The sequence below is a fragment of the Hydractinia symbiolongicarpus genome, chromosome 15 (genome assembly GCF_029227915.1).
Source record: "Hydractinia symbiolongicarpus strain clone_291-10 chromosome 15, HSymV2.1, whole genome shotgun sequence".
In the NCBI taxonomy this organism is placed as follows: domain Eukaryota; kingdom Metazoa; phylum Cnidaria; class Hydrozoa; order Anthoathecata; family Hydractiniidae; genus Hydractinia; species Hydractinia symbiolongicarpus.
In genome coordinates, this window is record NC_079889.1 from 6,209,221 (window position 1) to 6,223,792 (window position 14,572).

General features: G+C 42.0%; 1 protein-coding gene across 1 annotated transcript; it reads right to left on the reverse strand.

Moving 5' to 3' along the window:
- Positions 1 to 1,348: 1,348 nt before the first annotated feature.
- LOC130628664 (uncharacterized) lies at positions 1,349 to 3,775 on the reverse strand. The gene is made up of 2 exons (XM_057441649.1): positions 2,029 to 3,775; positions 1,349 to 1,923 (listed from the first exon to the last, which is right to left on the reverse strand). Exons 1-2 carry the CDS (start codon positions 3,773 to 3,775, stop codon positions 1,349 to 1,351), a joined length of 2,322 nt encoding a protein of 773 aa, XP_057297632.1.
- Between the last annotated feature and the right edge of the window lie 10,797 nt (positions 3,776 to 14,572).

Genomic DNA, 14,572 nt, shown 5'->3' on the forward strand with positions numbered 1-14,572 from the left:
TACTATCGCTTTCATCTTAATCAAAACAGCATTCATCGATTTCTGATAACGAAGCTTAAAAATCTATGCGCTGCTGTTTATTTTTTTCTTGTTTCTCAAATACTCGTTCAATATTTCACTATTTCAACAAACGGCACACGAGCATAAGGGTTGTGATATATTGACGACTGTAAGATATTAAATTTAACAAAATTCAGATTTCTAATTCATCGGCAACAGGCTGGTTCTGAACGAGGCATGTATGGCGGGAAAATAGATGATCAGAAGTCTCTCAGAAAAATTCTCAAATTCACACAGGAAAAGTTATCGCGTGTAAAAAAAAATCGTATATCCTTTCAAACACATAAGGCATATATCTAGCGTATTTCTAACCTGGACTTGTTGGTGTTATGTTGACATATTTATTGGCGATTATTGGTGACGGTTGTTGTTTAGGAATATATAATTAATAATATCACTAGTCGATAAGGCCCGTGGAAGAATCCACTCAGGCAGAAGATTAGGTTTTTTTGTAGATTTTGCTAACGTCGGCAGTGCATATACAAAAAAAATTGGCGAAATGTAGTTTATCTGTTGCCTGTAATGCGTACAGATTGAAACGCTGATAAAAATAAGTGTTCGCAAACGCATAAGGAGATACGTGTTTGCTGACGTCAGTAAAGTCCTCTAAAGTACAAAAAGAATTTTCTTTAGAAATTTGCACTGTAAAAATCCACTTAGTCAGGAGTACATTAAAGAGAATCGTAACTTGTATTTTGATGACGTCTGCCAGGACCCGTTAATACACAATATTTTTTTCCTCAAATTTGTTTACACGTTGCTTCCCATGTGTAGAGCTTGAAACGCTGATCAAAAAAATGTATAGAATCATGTACAACACCAACAATAATAATAAAGTCAGAAATGACACATCTCAAATATTTACATCTTATATATATGGCGATTACGTTTTATTACGTTGAAAACCTTTAATATTTTAATTAAAAGTGTCAAAAACATCAAATTTATATCTAGAAAATCATTTATGCGGTTATATACTATCCTGTTCCCCAAAAAAGTTGTATCTAGAAAATCATTTATGCGGTTATATACTATCCTGTTCCCCAAAAATATACACAAAATGTAAAAATTACATAACTGGTTAATAAGAACATAAAATTTTTTCTTAGTATGATGATCTGTAGTGACCTTTGCCAACCATTTTAAACGTAAATGTCAAAAAAGAATAAGGAGTAAATTTTGAATGAACAAAGATATTATTTTTGGAATATATATCCTCACAAATATTTACACAAAATGTAAAAAAAGATTGGTTTTTGAGGAGCACATCCAAATCAACAAAAATCAGTTAATTTTTAGCATGTCCTATATTGCCATTGCCCATAAATCTTCCACAAAAACGCAGTTCCTCGTATGTACTATCAGAGTCGTCAAATAAAAAACGCAAAGCCCTTTTTTGTATTCTTTCAACTTTTAACAAAGATTTAGTAGATGAAAAATGCCACACTAATGGACAATAGTTAAAGTTGGAAAGTGCAAAACTTTGAACAAGAGCAACCTTTGCTTTGTAAGTCAGAAACGTATCTAGCCTAACTAATGCATTCAATTGTGCCGATGACTTTTTGATAAGTTCAGAAATGTGAAGATCAAAGTTTAATCTGTTGTCAATAGTCACACCCAATAACTTTACGCTATTTTCTGTTTTGATAGTTTTATCGCCAATTGTTAAATCTATGTCACAATTATTATTTTTGTTCTGTGTGATTATAATGGATTGAAATTTTCCAGGATTAGCTATCATTTTGTTATATTTCAGCCACTCTAAAGCTGTGTTTGATTCACTTTCTAACAGTTTTATTAAGTTTGTAATCGAGTTAGAGTAAGCGGAAAGGGAATAGTCATCAGCATAATTGAGAACACTAGCTTTTTTAATAAAATAAATAAAGTCGTCAATAAAAATATTGAAAAGAATAGGTCCTAGAATCGACCCTTGTACACCAGATAAAATTAATTGAAACAAGCTCAAACTGTTATTTATTCGAGTAGCTTGTTTTCTATCCGAAAGGTAAGACAATATGAAAAGTAGAGATTCAATACTAAAACCATAAGCACTCAGTTTAGCCAGAAGTAAATCATGTGGAACACAATCAAAAGCCTTTGACAGATGCATTAAAACTGCACCTACTACATAGTTTTTATCTAATTTGTCTTTCCACTCTTCGAGTAACCTAATAAGAACATGTTGTGTACCATATGACGTTCTGTAAGCCGATAAAAATTCTGACAGTTCAAATTCAATATATGTAACAATTTGAGACTTAATTACTCTTTCATAGAATTTAGAAAATATATTCAACACACTAACTGGCCTATAGTTGCTCACACTAAACTTATCTTTTCCTTCTTTTTCTAATGGAGACAAAATAGCTCTTTTAGCTCCGTCTGGGAAAACAGAAAGACGAATGCTGCTGTTTATTGTATATGTTATGGGTTTAATCAAATAAGGCTTTGACAATTTAACCATTTTTGCTGTAATTTTGTCTTCCCCAGAAGCCACGCCCACTTTGATGTCACTAAAAAGTTTAGAGACTTCTGATTCACTCACTTCTTTAAAATAAAATAAATCATCATTTTTGTCACTAGGATGAGAATTTTTAATTTCAACAATACTCGGATGATTTTTAAATTTTTCTTTTATATCATTGATAACTGTGAGCCTGCTTGCCAATGTCTTGTTGTTTAAGTGATCTGGTTTAATTCCACTACATTTTTCAACAATATTTATATACTCGTTGTTAAAAACTTCAACAAGTTCACTATCATCCGTTGTTATCTTATCATTACGAACAATCATTATTTTCTTGTTACCTGTTCCAGATTTATTTGTAATGAAAGGTTTAACTGTTTTCCAAAAAGTTTTATTAGTTATTATTCCATTTTCCATTACGTTGTTAAAATGTTCTCTTATCGCTTTTCGACTCAAATTAACGCATTTGTTTCTTTGCTTTCTATACTTGGTGTTATTTTCCTTCGTTTTATTTTTATTAAAATTATTTTTTAGACGGGATCTTGAATAAATCGCTTTTCGTAATTCTTTATTCATAAAAGGAGCCTCGTTTCCGCGCACAAATTTAGTTTTTAATGGCGCGTGCTTGTCAATGACTTTTCGAAATATAAATACAAGTTCTTCGTAGTTTTTATTGGGATCTGTTTGATCACATTTAAAATCGACCATACTTAACTCTTCAAGAAAACTTTGCTCGTTAAAATTTTTAAAACACCTATATGATATCTCTTTTGCCTTAAGTCTCACTAAATGAGTCCTCATAAACGTGGATATCATACGGTGATGGTCACTCAGACCAGTTTCATAAGACAAAGAGTTTTGAAAACTAGCGGGCCTATTTGTTAAAAATATATCTAGTAATGACGAGCGCGTACTTGTAAAGCACGTTTTTCCTTTAATTAGATTTTTCAGGTTATATGGATCGCAAAGAGTAGTTAAATCACCAAAGCCTGTTGTACTTTTATCGTCACAATCAATATTCATGTCACCCATAACAACTACATTGTCATAAGATCTAAAAGCTAAGTCAAGAGAGCATTCAAGTTCAGCAAAAAATCGACCTATATTTGAAGGGTCAGGTGGTCTATATACACTAAAAATAGCCCATTTTTTGTTTCTGATTGTCAGTTCAGAACAACTAACTTCGCTATTTTCAGGTTCAAGATTTCTTAATTGTTTGCATATAAGACCTTTCTTGACATATTCCATAAGCCCCCCTCCATTTTTGTCTCTGTCTCTTCTATTTCTGATTTCATAGTTAGAAATTTCAAATTGAGCGGAAACTCTTCACTAATTTTCGTTTCTGTTAAAACAAAATAATCTGGTGATATGTTACTTATAACCTCACGAGTGTCTACTACCGTTGCCTTACAACACTTCTAACTACCTGAGCAGTCCTAAAAAGGCTGTAATATGAACTATTGCAGTTTAATAAAGGCTTCACACGTAAATCACGTGGTTTCACCTGCCGGCGCAGGTTACCATTGGACTAGTCGTTCCAGTCTCAATGCGCTACAACGTCCCAAGTCGTTTTCATTAGCGCCGTTGCCTTAGAACACTCTTAACTTCGTTCACAGTCCTATAAAGGCTGTAATATGGCCTTTTGCAGTCCAATAGACTGCAGACGTAAATCACGCGGAGTCAGGCTGTAATATGGCCTTTTGCAGTCCAATAAAGGCTTCACAAGTAAGTCACGTGGCTTCACCTGCCTGCGCAGGTTACCATTGGACTAGTCGTTCCAGTCTCAATGCGCTACAACGTCCCAAGTCGTTTTCATTAGCGCAGTTGCCTTAGAATTCTCTTAACTTCGTTCACAGTCCTATAAAGGCTGTAATATGGCCTTTTGCAGTCTAATAAAGGCCTCACACGTAAATCACGTGGTTCCATCTGCCTGTGCAGGTTACCATTGGACTATTCCTTCCAGTCTCAATGCACTACAACGTTCCAAGAAATTTTCCTTAGCGCCGTGGCCTTACAACACTCTTAACAACGTGCACAGTCCTATAAAGACCGTAATATGGCCCCTTGCAGTTCAATAAAGGTCTCACACGAAAATTAAGAGGTTAAATCTACCTGCGCAGGTTACCATTAGACTATTCCTTCCAGTTTCATTGCGCTACAAAGTTCCAAGTCGTCTTCATTAGCGCCCTCGCTTCAGAACACTCTTAACTACGTGCACAGTTCTATAAAGGCCGTACTATGGCCTTTTGCAGTCTAATAAAGGCTTCACACGTAAATCACGTGGTTTCACCTGCCTGCACACGTTACCATTGGCCTAGTTGTTCCAGTCTCAATGCACTGCGGTGGTTACTATTGGACTTGTCCTTCCAGTCTAAACGAGCTACAACGTCCCAAGTCGTTTTCATTAGCGTCGTCGCCTTACAACACTCTTAAGTATGTGCACAGTCCTATAAAGGCTGTAATATGGCCTTTTGCAGTCTAATAAAAGCTGCACAAGTAAGTCACGTGGCTTCACCTACCTGCGCAGGTTACCATTGGACTAGTCGGTCCACTCTCAATGCACTACAACGTTCCAAGAAATTATCCTTAGCGCCGCGGCATAACAACATTCTTAACAACGTGCACAGTCCTATAAAGACCGTAATATGGCCTCTTGCAGTTCAATAAAGGTCTCACACGTAAATTAAGAGGGTCCATCTACCTGCGCAGGTTACCATTAGACTATTCCTTCCAGTCTTAATGCGCCACAACGTCCCAAGTCGTTTTCATTACCGCCGTTGCCTTACAACACTCTTAACTATGTGCACAGTCCTATAAAGGCTGTAATATGGCCTTTTGCAGTCTGATAAAGGTCTCACAATTAAATCACGTGGTTTCACCTGTCTGTGCAGGTTACCGTTGGACTAGTTCTTCCAGTCTCAATGCACTACCACGTTCCAAGAGGTTTTCGTTAGCGCCGTGACCTTACCACACTCTTAACTACGTTCACAGGCCTATAAAGGCTGTAATATGGCATTTTGCAGTCTAATAAAGGCCTCACACGTAAATCACGTGGTTGCATCTGCCTGCGCAGGTTACCATTGGACTATTTCTTACAGTCTCAATGCACTGCGGTGGTTACTATTGGACTTGTCGTTCCAGTCTAAATGAGCTACAACGTCCCAAGTCGTTTTCATTAGCGTCGTCGCCTTACAACACTCTTAAGTATGTGCACAGTCCTATAAAGGCTGTAATATGGCCTTTTGCAGTCTAATAAAAGCTGCACAAGTAAGTCACGTGGCTTCACCTACCTGCGCAGGTTACCATTGGACTAGTCGGTCCACTCTCAATGCACTACAACGTTCCAAGAAATTATCCTTAGCGCCGCGGCCTTACAACATTCTTAACAACGTGCACAGTCCTATAAAGACCGTAATATGGCCTCTTGCAGTTCAATAAAGGTCTCACACGTAAATTAGGAGGGTCCATCTACCTGCGCAGGTTACCATTAGACTATTCCTTCCAGTCTTAATGCGCCACAACGTCCCAAGTCGTTTTCATTACCGCCGTTGCCTTACAACACTCTTAACTATGTGCACAGTCCTATAAAGGCTGTAATATGGCCTTTTGCAGTCTGATAAAGGTCTCACAATTAAATCACGTGGTTTCACCTGTCTGTGCAGGTTACCGTTGGACTAGTTCTTCCAGTCTCAATGCACTACCACGTTCCAAGAGGTTTTCGTTAGCGCCGTGACCTTACCACACTCTTAACTACGTTCACAGTCCTATAAAGGCTGTAATATGGCATTTTGCAGTCTAATAAAGGCCTCACACGTAAATCACGTGGTTCCATCTGCCTGCGCAGGTTACCATTGGACTATTCCTTCCAGTCTCAAATCACTGCGGCGGTTACCATTGGACTTGTCGTTCCAGTCTAAATAAGCTACAACGTCCCAAGTCGTTTTCATTAGCGTCGTCGCCTTACAACACTCTTAAGTATGTGCACAGTCCTATAAAGGCTGTAATATGGCCTTTTGCAGTCTAATAAAAGCTGCACAAGTAAGTCACGTGGCTTCACCTACCTGCGCAGGTTACCATTGGACTAGTCGGTCCACTCTTAATGCACTACAACGTTCCAAGAAATTTTCCTTAGCGCCGCGGCCTTACAACATTCTTAACAACGTGCACAGTCCTATAAAGACCGCAATTTGGCCTCTTGCAGTTCAATAAAGGTCTCACACGTAAATTAAGAGGTTCCATCTACCTGCGCAGGTTACCATTAGACTATTCCTTCCAGTTTCGATGCGCTACAAAGTACCAAGTCGTTTTCATTAGCTCCCTCGCTTCAGAACACTCTTAACTACGTGCACAGTTCTATAAAGGCCGTACTATGGCCTTTTGCAGTCTAATAAAGGCTTCACACGTAAATCACGTGGTTTCACCTGCCTGCACACGTTACCATTGGCCTAGTTGTTCCAGTCTCAATGCGCTACATCGTCCCAAGTTGTTTTCATTGGCGCCGTCGCCTTACAACACTCTTAACTACGTGCACAGTCCCATAAGGGCCGTAATATGGCCTTTTGCAGTCCAATAAAGGCCGCAGACGTAAATCACGCGGAGTCAGCTGCCTGCGCAGGTTACCATTGGACTAGTCGTTCCAGTCGTAATGCGCCACAACGTCCCAAGTCGTTTTTATTACCGCCGTTGCCTTACAACACTCTTAACTATGTGCACAGTCCTATAAAGTCTGCAATATGGCCTTTTGCAGTCTGATAAAGGTGTCACAAGTAAATCACGCGGTTTCACCTGTCTGCGCAGGTTACCATTGGACTAGTTCTTCCAGTCTCAATGCACTACCACGTTCCAAGAGGTTTTCGTTAGCGCCGTGACCTTACCACACTCTTAACTACGTTCACAGTCCTATACAGGCTGTAATATGGCCTTTTGCAGTCTAATAAAGGCCTCACACGTAAATCACGTGGTTCCATCTGCCTGTGCAGGTTACCATTAGACTATTCCTTCCAGTTTCAATGCGCTACAACGTTCCAAGAAATTTTCCTTAGCGCCGTGGCCTTACAACACTCTTAACAACGTGCACATTCCTATAAAGACCGTTATATGGCCTCTTGCAGTTCAATAAAGGTCTCACACGTAACTTAAGAGGTTCCATCTACCTGCGCAGGTTACCATTAGACTATTCCTTCCAGTTTCAATGCGCTACACAATCCCAAATTGTTTTCATTAGTGCCCTCGCTTCAGAACACTCTTAACTACGTGCACAATTCTATAAAGGCCGTACTATGGTCTTTTGCAGTCTAATAAGGGCTTCACACGTAAATCACGTGGTTTCACCTGCCTGCACACGTTACTATTGGCCTAGTTGTTCCAGTCTCATTGCGCTACATCGTCCCAAGTTGTTTTCATTGGCGCCGTCGCCTTACAACACTCTTAAATACGTGCACAGTCCCATAAAGGCCGTAATATGGCCTTTTGCAGTCCAATAAAGGCCGCAGACGTAAATCACGCGGAGTCAGGCTGTAATATGGCTTTTTGCAGTCTAATAAAGGCTTCACAAGTAAGTCACGTGGCTTCACCTGCCGGCGCAGGTTACCATTGGACTAGTCGTTCCAGTCTCAATGCGCTACAACGTCTCAAGTCGTTTTCATTAGCGCCGTTGCCTTAGAACACTCTTAACTTCGTTCACAGTCCTATAAAGGCTGTAATATGGCCTTTTGCAGTCCAATAGACTGCAGACGTAAATCACGCGGAGTCAGGCTGTAATATGGCCTTTTGCAGTCTAATAAAGGCTTCACAAGTAAGTCACGTGGCTTCACCTGCCTGCGCAGGTTACCATTGGACTAGTCGTTCCAGTCTCAATGCGCTACAACGTCCCAAGTCGTTTTCATTAGCGCAGTTGCCTTAGAATTCTCTTAACTTCGTTCACAGTCCTATAAAGGCTGTAATATGGCCTTTTGCAGTCTAATAAAGGCCTCACACGTAAATCACGTGGTTCCATCTGCCTGTGCAGGTTACCATTGGACTATTCCTTCCAGTCTCAATGCACTACAACGTTCCAAGAAATTTTCCTTAGCGCCGTGGCCTTACAACACTCTTAACAACGTGCACAGTCCTATAAAGACCGTAATATGGCCCCTTGCAGTTCAATAAAGGTCTCACACGAAAATTAAGAGGTTCAATCTACCTGCGCAGGTTACCTTTAGACTATTCCTTCCAGTTTCAATGCGCTACAAAATCCCAAATTGTTTTCATTAGTGCCCTCGCTTCAGAACACTCTTAACTACGTGCACAATTCTATAAAGGCCGTACTATGGTCTTTTGCAGTCTAATAAGGGCTTCACACGTAAATCACGTGGTTTCACCTGCCTGCGCACGTTACCATTGGCCTAGTTGTTCCAGTCTCATTGCGCTACATCGTCCCAAGTTGTTTTCATTGGCGCCGTCGCCTTACAACACTCTTAAATACGTGCACAGTCCCATAAAGGCCGTAATATGGCCTTTTGCAGTCCAATAAAGGCCGCAGACGTAAATCACGCGGAGTCAGGCTGTAATATGGCTTTTTGCAGTCTAATAAAGGCTTCACAAGTAAGTCACGTGGCTTCACCTGCCGGCGCAGGTTACCATTGGACTAGTCGTTCCAGTCTCAATGCGCTACAACGTCTCAAGTTGTTTTCATTAACGCCGTTGCCTTAGAACACTCTTAACTTCGTTCACAGTCCTATAAAGGCTGTAATATGGCCTTTTGCAGTCCAATAGACTGCAGACGTAAATCACGCGGAGTCAGGCTGTAATATGGCCTTTTGCAGTCTAATAAAGGCTTCACAAGTAAGTCACGTGGCTTCACCTGCCTGCGCAGGTTACCATTGGACTAGTCGTTCCACTCTCAATGCGCTACAACGTCCCAAGTCGTTTTCATTAGCGCAGTTGCCTTAGAATTCTCTTAACTTCGTTCACAGTCCTATAAAGGCTGTAATATGGCCTTTTTCAGTCTAATAAAGGCCTCACACGTAAATCACGTGGTTCCATCTGCCTGTGCAGGTTACCATTGGACTATTCCTTCCAGTCTCAATACACTACAACGTTCCAAGAAATTTTCCTTAGCGCCGTGGCCTTACAACACTCTTAACAACGTGCACAGTCCTATAAAGACCGTAATATGGCCCCTTGCAGTTCAATAAAGGTCTCACGCGAAAATTAAGAGGTTCAATCTACCTGCGCAGGTTACCATTAGACTATTCCTTCCAGTTTCATTGCGCTACAAAGTTCCAAGTCGTCTTCATTAGTGCCCTCGCTTCAGAACACTCTTAACTACGTGCACAATTCTATAAAGGCCGTACTATGGTCTTTTGCAGTCTAATAAGGGCTTCACACGTAAATCACGTGGTTTCACCTGCCTGCGCACGTTACCATTGGCCTAGTTGTTCCAGTCTCATTGCGCTACATCGCCCCAAGTTGTTTTCATTGGCGCCGTCGCCTTACAACACTCTTAAATACGTGCACAGTCCCATAAAGGCCGTAATATGGCCTTTTGCAGTCCAATAAAGGCCGCAGACGTAAATCACGCGGAGTCAGGCTGTAATATGGCTTTTTGCAGTCTAATAAAGGCTTCACAAGTAAGTCACGTGGCTTCACCTGCCGTCGCAGGTTACCATTGGACTAGTCGTTCCAGTCTCAATGCGCTACAACGTCCCAAGTCGTTTTCATTAACGCCGTTGCCTTAGAACACTCTTAACTTCGTTCACAGTCCTATAAAGGCTGTAATATGGCCTTTTGCAGTCCAATAGACTGCAGACGTAAATCACGCGGAGTCAGGCTGTAATATGGCCTTTTGCAGTCTAATAAAGGCTTCACAAGTAAGTCACGTGGCTTCACCTGCCTGCGCAGGTTACCATTGGACTAGTCGTTCCAGTCTCAATGCGCTACAACGTCCCAAGTCGTTTTCATTAGCGCAGTTGCCTTAGAATTCTCTTAACTTCGTTCACAGTCCTATAAAGGCTGTAATATGGCCTTTTGCAGTCTAATAAAGGCCTCACACGTAAATCACGTGGTTCCATCTGCCTGTGCAGGTTACCATTGGACTATTCCTTCCAGTCTCAATGCACTACAACGTTCCAAGAAATTTTCCTTAGCGCCGTGGCCTTACAACACTCTTAACAACGTGCACAGTCCTATAAAGACCGTAATATGGCCCCTTGCAGTTCAATAAAGGTCTCACACGAAAATTAAGAGGTTCAATCTACCTGCGCAGGTTACCATTAGACTATTCCTTCCAGTTTCATTGCGCTACAAAGTTCCAAGTCGTCTTCATTAGCGCCCTCGCTTCAGAACACTCTTAACTACGTGCACAGTTCTATAAAGGCCGTACTATGGCCTTTTGCAGTCTAATAAAAGTTTCACACGTAAATCACGTGGTTTCACCTGCCTGCACACGTTACCATTGGCCTAGTTGTTCCAGTCTCAATGCGCTACATCGTCCCAAGTTGTTTTCATTGGCGCCGTCGCCTTACAACACTCTTAACTACGTGCACAGTCCCATAAAGGCCGTAATATGGCCTTTTGCAGTCCAATAAAGGCCGCAGACGTAAATCACGCGGAGTCAGCTGCCTGCGCAGGTTACCATTGGACTAGTCGTTCCAGTCTTAATGCGCCAAACGTCCCAAGTCGTTTTCATTACCGCCGTTGCCTTACAACACTCTTAACTATGTGCACAGTCCTATAAAGGCTGTAATATGACCTTTTGCAGTCTGATAAAAGTCTCACAATTAAATCACAGGGTTTCACCTGTCTGCGCAGGTTACCGTTGGACTAGTTCTTCCAGTCTCAATGCACTACCACGTTCCAACAGGTTTTCGTTAGCGCCGTGACCTTACCACACTCTTAACTACGTTCACAGTCCTATAAAGGCTGTAATATGGCATTTTGCATCCTAATAAAGGCCTCACACGTAAATCACGTGGTTCCATCTGCCTGCGCAGGTTACCATTGGACTATTCCTTCCAGTCTCAATGCACTGCGGCGGTTACCATTGGACTTGTCGTTCCAGTCTAAATGAGCTACAACGTCGCAAGTCGTTTTCATTAGCGTCGTCGCCTTACAACACTCTTAAGTATGTGCACAGTCCTATAAAGGCTGTAATATGGCCTTTTGCAGTCTAATAAAAGCTGCACAAGTAAGCCACGTGGCTTCACCTACCTGCGCAGGTTACCATTGGACTAGTCGGTCCACTCTCAATGCACTACAACGTTCCAAGAAATTTTTCTTAGCGCCGCGGCCTTACAACACTCTTAACAACGTGCACAGTCCTATAAAGACCGTAATATGGCCTCTTGCAGTTCAATAAAGGTCTCACACGTAAATTAAGAGGTTCCATCTACTGCGCAGGTTACCATTAGACTATTCCTTCCAGTTTCAATGCGCTACAAAGTCCCAAGTCGTTTTCATTAGCTCCCTCGCTTCAGAACACTCTTAACTACGTGCACAGTTCTATAAAGGCCGTACTATGGCCTTTTGCTGTCTAATAAAGGCTTCACACGTAAATCACGTGGTTTCACCTGCCTGCACACGTTACCATTGGCCTAGTTGTTCCAGTCTTAATGCGCTATATCGTCCCAAGTTGTTTTCATTGGCGCCGTCGCCTTACAACACTCTTAACTACGTGCACAGTCCTATAAAGTCTGCAATATGGCCTTTTGCAGTCTGATAAAGGTGTCACAAGTAAATCACGTGGTTTCACCTGTCTGCGCAGGTTATTATTGGACTAGTTCTTCCAGTCTCAATGCACTACCACGTTCGAAGAGGTTTTCGTTAGCCCCGTGACCTTACCACACTCTTAACTACGTTCACAGTCCTATACAGGCTGTAATATGGCCTTTTGCAGTCTAATAAAGGCCTCACACGTAAATCACGTGGTTCCATCTGCCTGCGCAGGTTACAATTGGACTATTCCTTCCAGTCTCAATGCACTGCGGCGGTTACCATTGGACTTGTCGTTCCAGTCTAAATGAGCTACAACGTCCCAAGTCGTTTTCATTAGCGTCGTCGCCTTACAACACTCTTAAGTATGTGCACAGTCCTATAAAGGCTGTAATATGGCCTTTTGCAGTCTAATAAAAGCTGCACAAGTAAGTCACGTGGCTTCACCTACCTGCGCAGGTTACCATTGGACTAGTCGGTCCACTCTCAATGCACTACAACGTTCCAAGAAATTTTCCTTAGCGCCGCGGCCTTACAACACTCTTAACAACGTGCACAGTCCTATAAAGACCGTAATATGGTCTCTTGCAGTTCAATAAAGGTCTCACACGTAAATTAAGAGGTTCCATCTACCTGCGCAGGTTACCATTAGACTATTCCTTCCAGTTTCAATGCGCTACAAAGTCCCAAGTCGTTTTCATTAGCTCCCTCGCTTCAGAACACTCTTAACTGCGTGCACAGTTCTATAAAGGCCGTACTATGGCCTTTTGCTGTCTAATAAAGGCTTCACACGTAAATCACGTGGTTTCACCTGCCTGCACACGTAACCATTGGCCTAGTTGTTCCAGTCTCAATGCGCTACATCGTCCCAAGTTGTTTTCATTGGCGCCGTCGCCTTACAACACTCTTAACTACGTGCACAGTCCCATAAAGGCCGTAATATGGCCTTTTGCAGTCCAATAAAGGCCGCAGACGTAAATCACGCGGAGTCAGCTGCCTGCGCAGGTTACCATTGGACTAGTCGTTCCAGTCTTAATGCGCCAAACGTCCCAAGTCGTTTTCATTACCGCCGTTGCCTTACAACACTCTTAACTATGTGCACAGTCCTATAAAGGCTGTAATATGACCTTTTGCAGTCTGATAAAAGTCTCACAATTAAATCACAGGGTTTCACCTGTCTGCGCAGGTTACCGTTGGACTAGTTCTTCCAGTCTCAATGCACTACCACGTTCCAACAGGTTTTCGTTAGCGCCGTGACCTTACCACACTCTTAACTACGTTCACAGTCCTATAAAGGCTGTAATATGGCATTTTGCATCCTAATAAAGGCCTCACACGTAAATCACGTGGTTCCATCTGCCTGCGCAGGTTACCATTGGACTATTCCTTCCAGTCTCAATGCACTGCGGCGGTTACCATTGGACTTGTCGTTCCAGTCTAAATGAGCTACAACGTCGCAAGTCGTTTTCATTAGCGTCGTCGCCTTACAACACTCTTAAGTATGTGCACAGTCCTATAAAGGCTGTAATATGGCCTTTTGCAGTCTAATAAAAGCTGCACAAGTAAGCCACGTGGCTTCACCTACCTGCGCAGGTTACCATTGGACTAGTCGGTCCACTCTCAATGCACTACAACGTTCCAAGAAATTTTTCTTAGCGCCGCGGCCTTACAACACTCTTAACAACGTGCACAGTCCTATAAAGACCGTAATATGGCCTCTTGCAGTTCAATAAAGGTCTCACACGTAAATTAAGAGGTTCCATCTACTGCGCAGGTTACCATTAGACTATTCCTTCCAGTTTCAATGCGCTACAAAGTCCCAAGTCGTTTTCATTAGCTCCCTCGCTTCAGAACACTCTTAACTACGTGCACAGTTCTATAAAGGCCGTACTATGGCCTTTTGCTGTCTAATAAAGGCTTCACACGTAAATCACGTGGTTTCACCTGCCTGCACACGTTACCATTGGCCTAGTTGTTCCAGTCTTAATGCGCTATATCGTCCCAAGTTGTTTTCATTGGCGCCGTCGCCTTACAACACTCTTAACTACGTGCACAGTCCTATAAAGTCTGCAATATGGCCTTTTGCAGTCTGATAAAGGTGTCACAAGTAAATCACGTGGTTTCACCTGTCTGCGCAGGTTATTATTGGACTAGTTCTTCCAGTCTCAATGCACTACCACGTTCGAAGAGGTTTTCGTTAGCCCCGTGACCTTACCACACTCTTAACTACGTTCACAGTCCTATACAGGCTGTAATATGGCCTTTTGCAGTCTAATAAAGGCCTCACACGTAAATCACGTGGTTCCATCTGCCTGCGCAGGTTACAATTGGACTATTCCTTCCAGTCTCAATGCA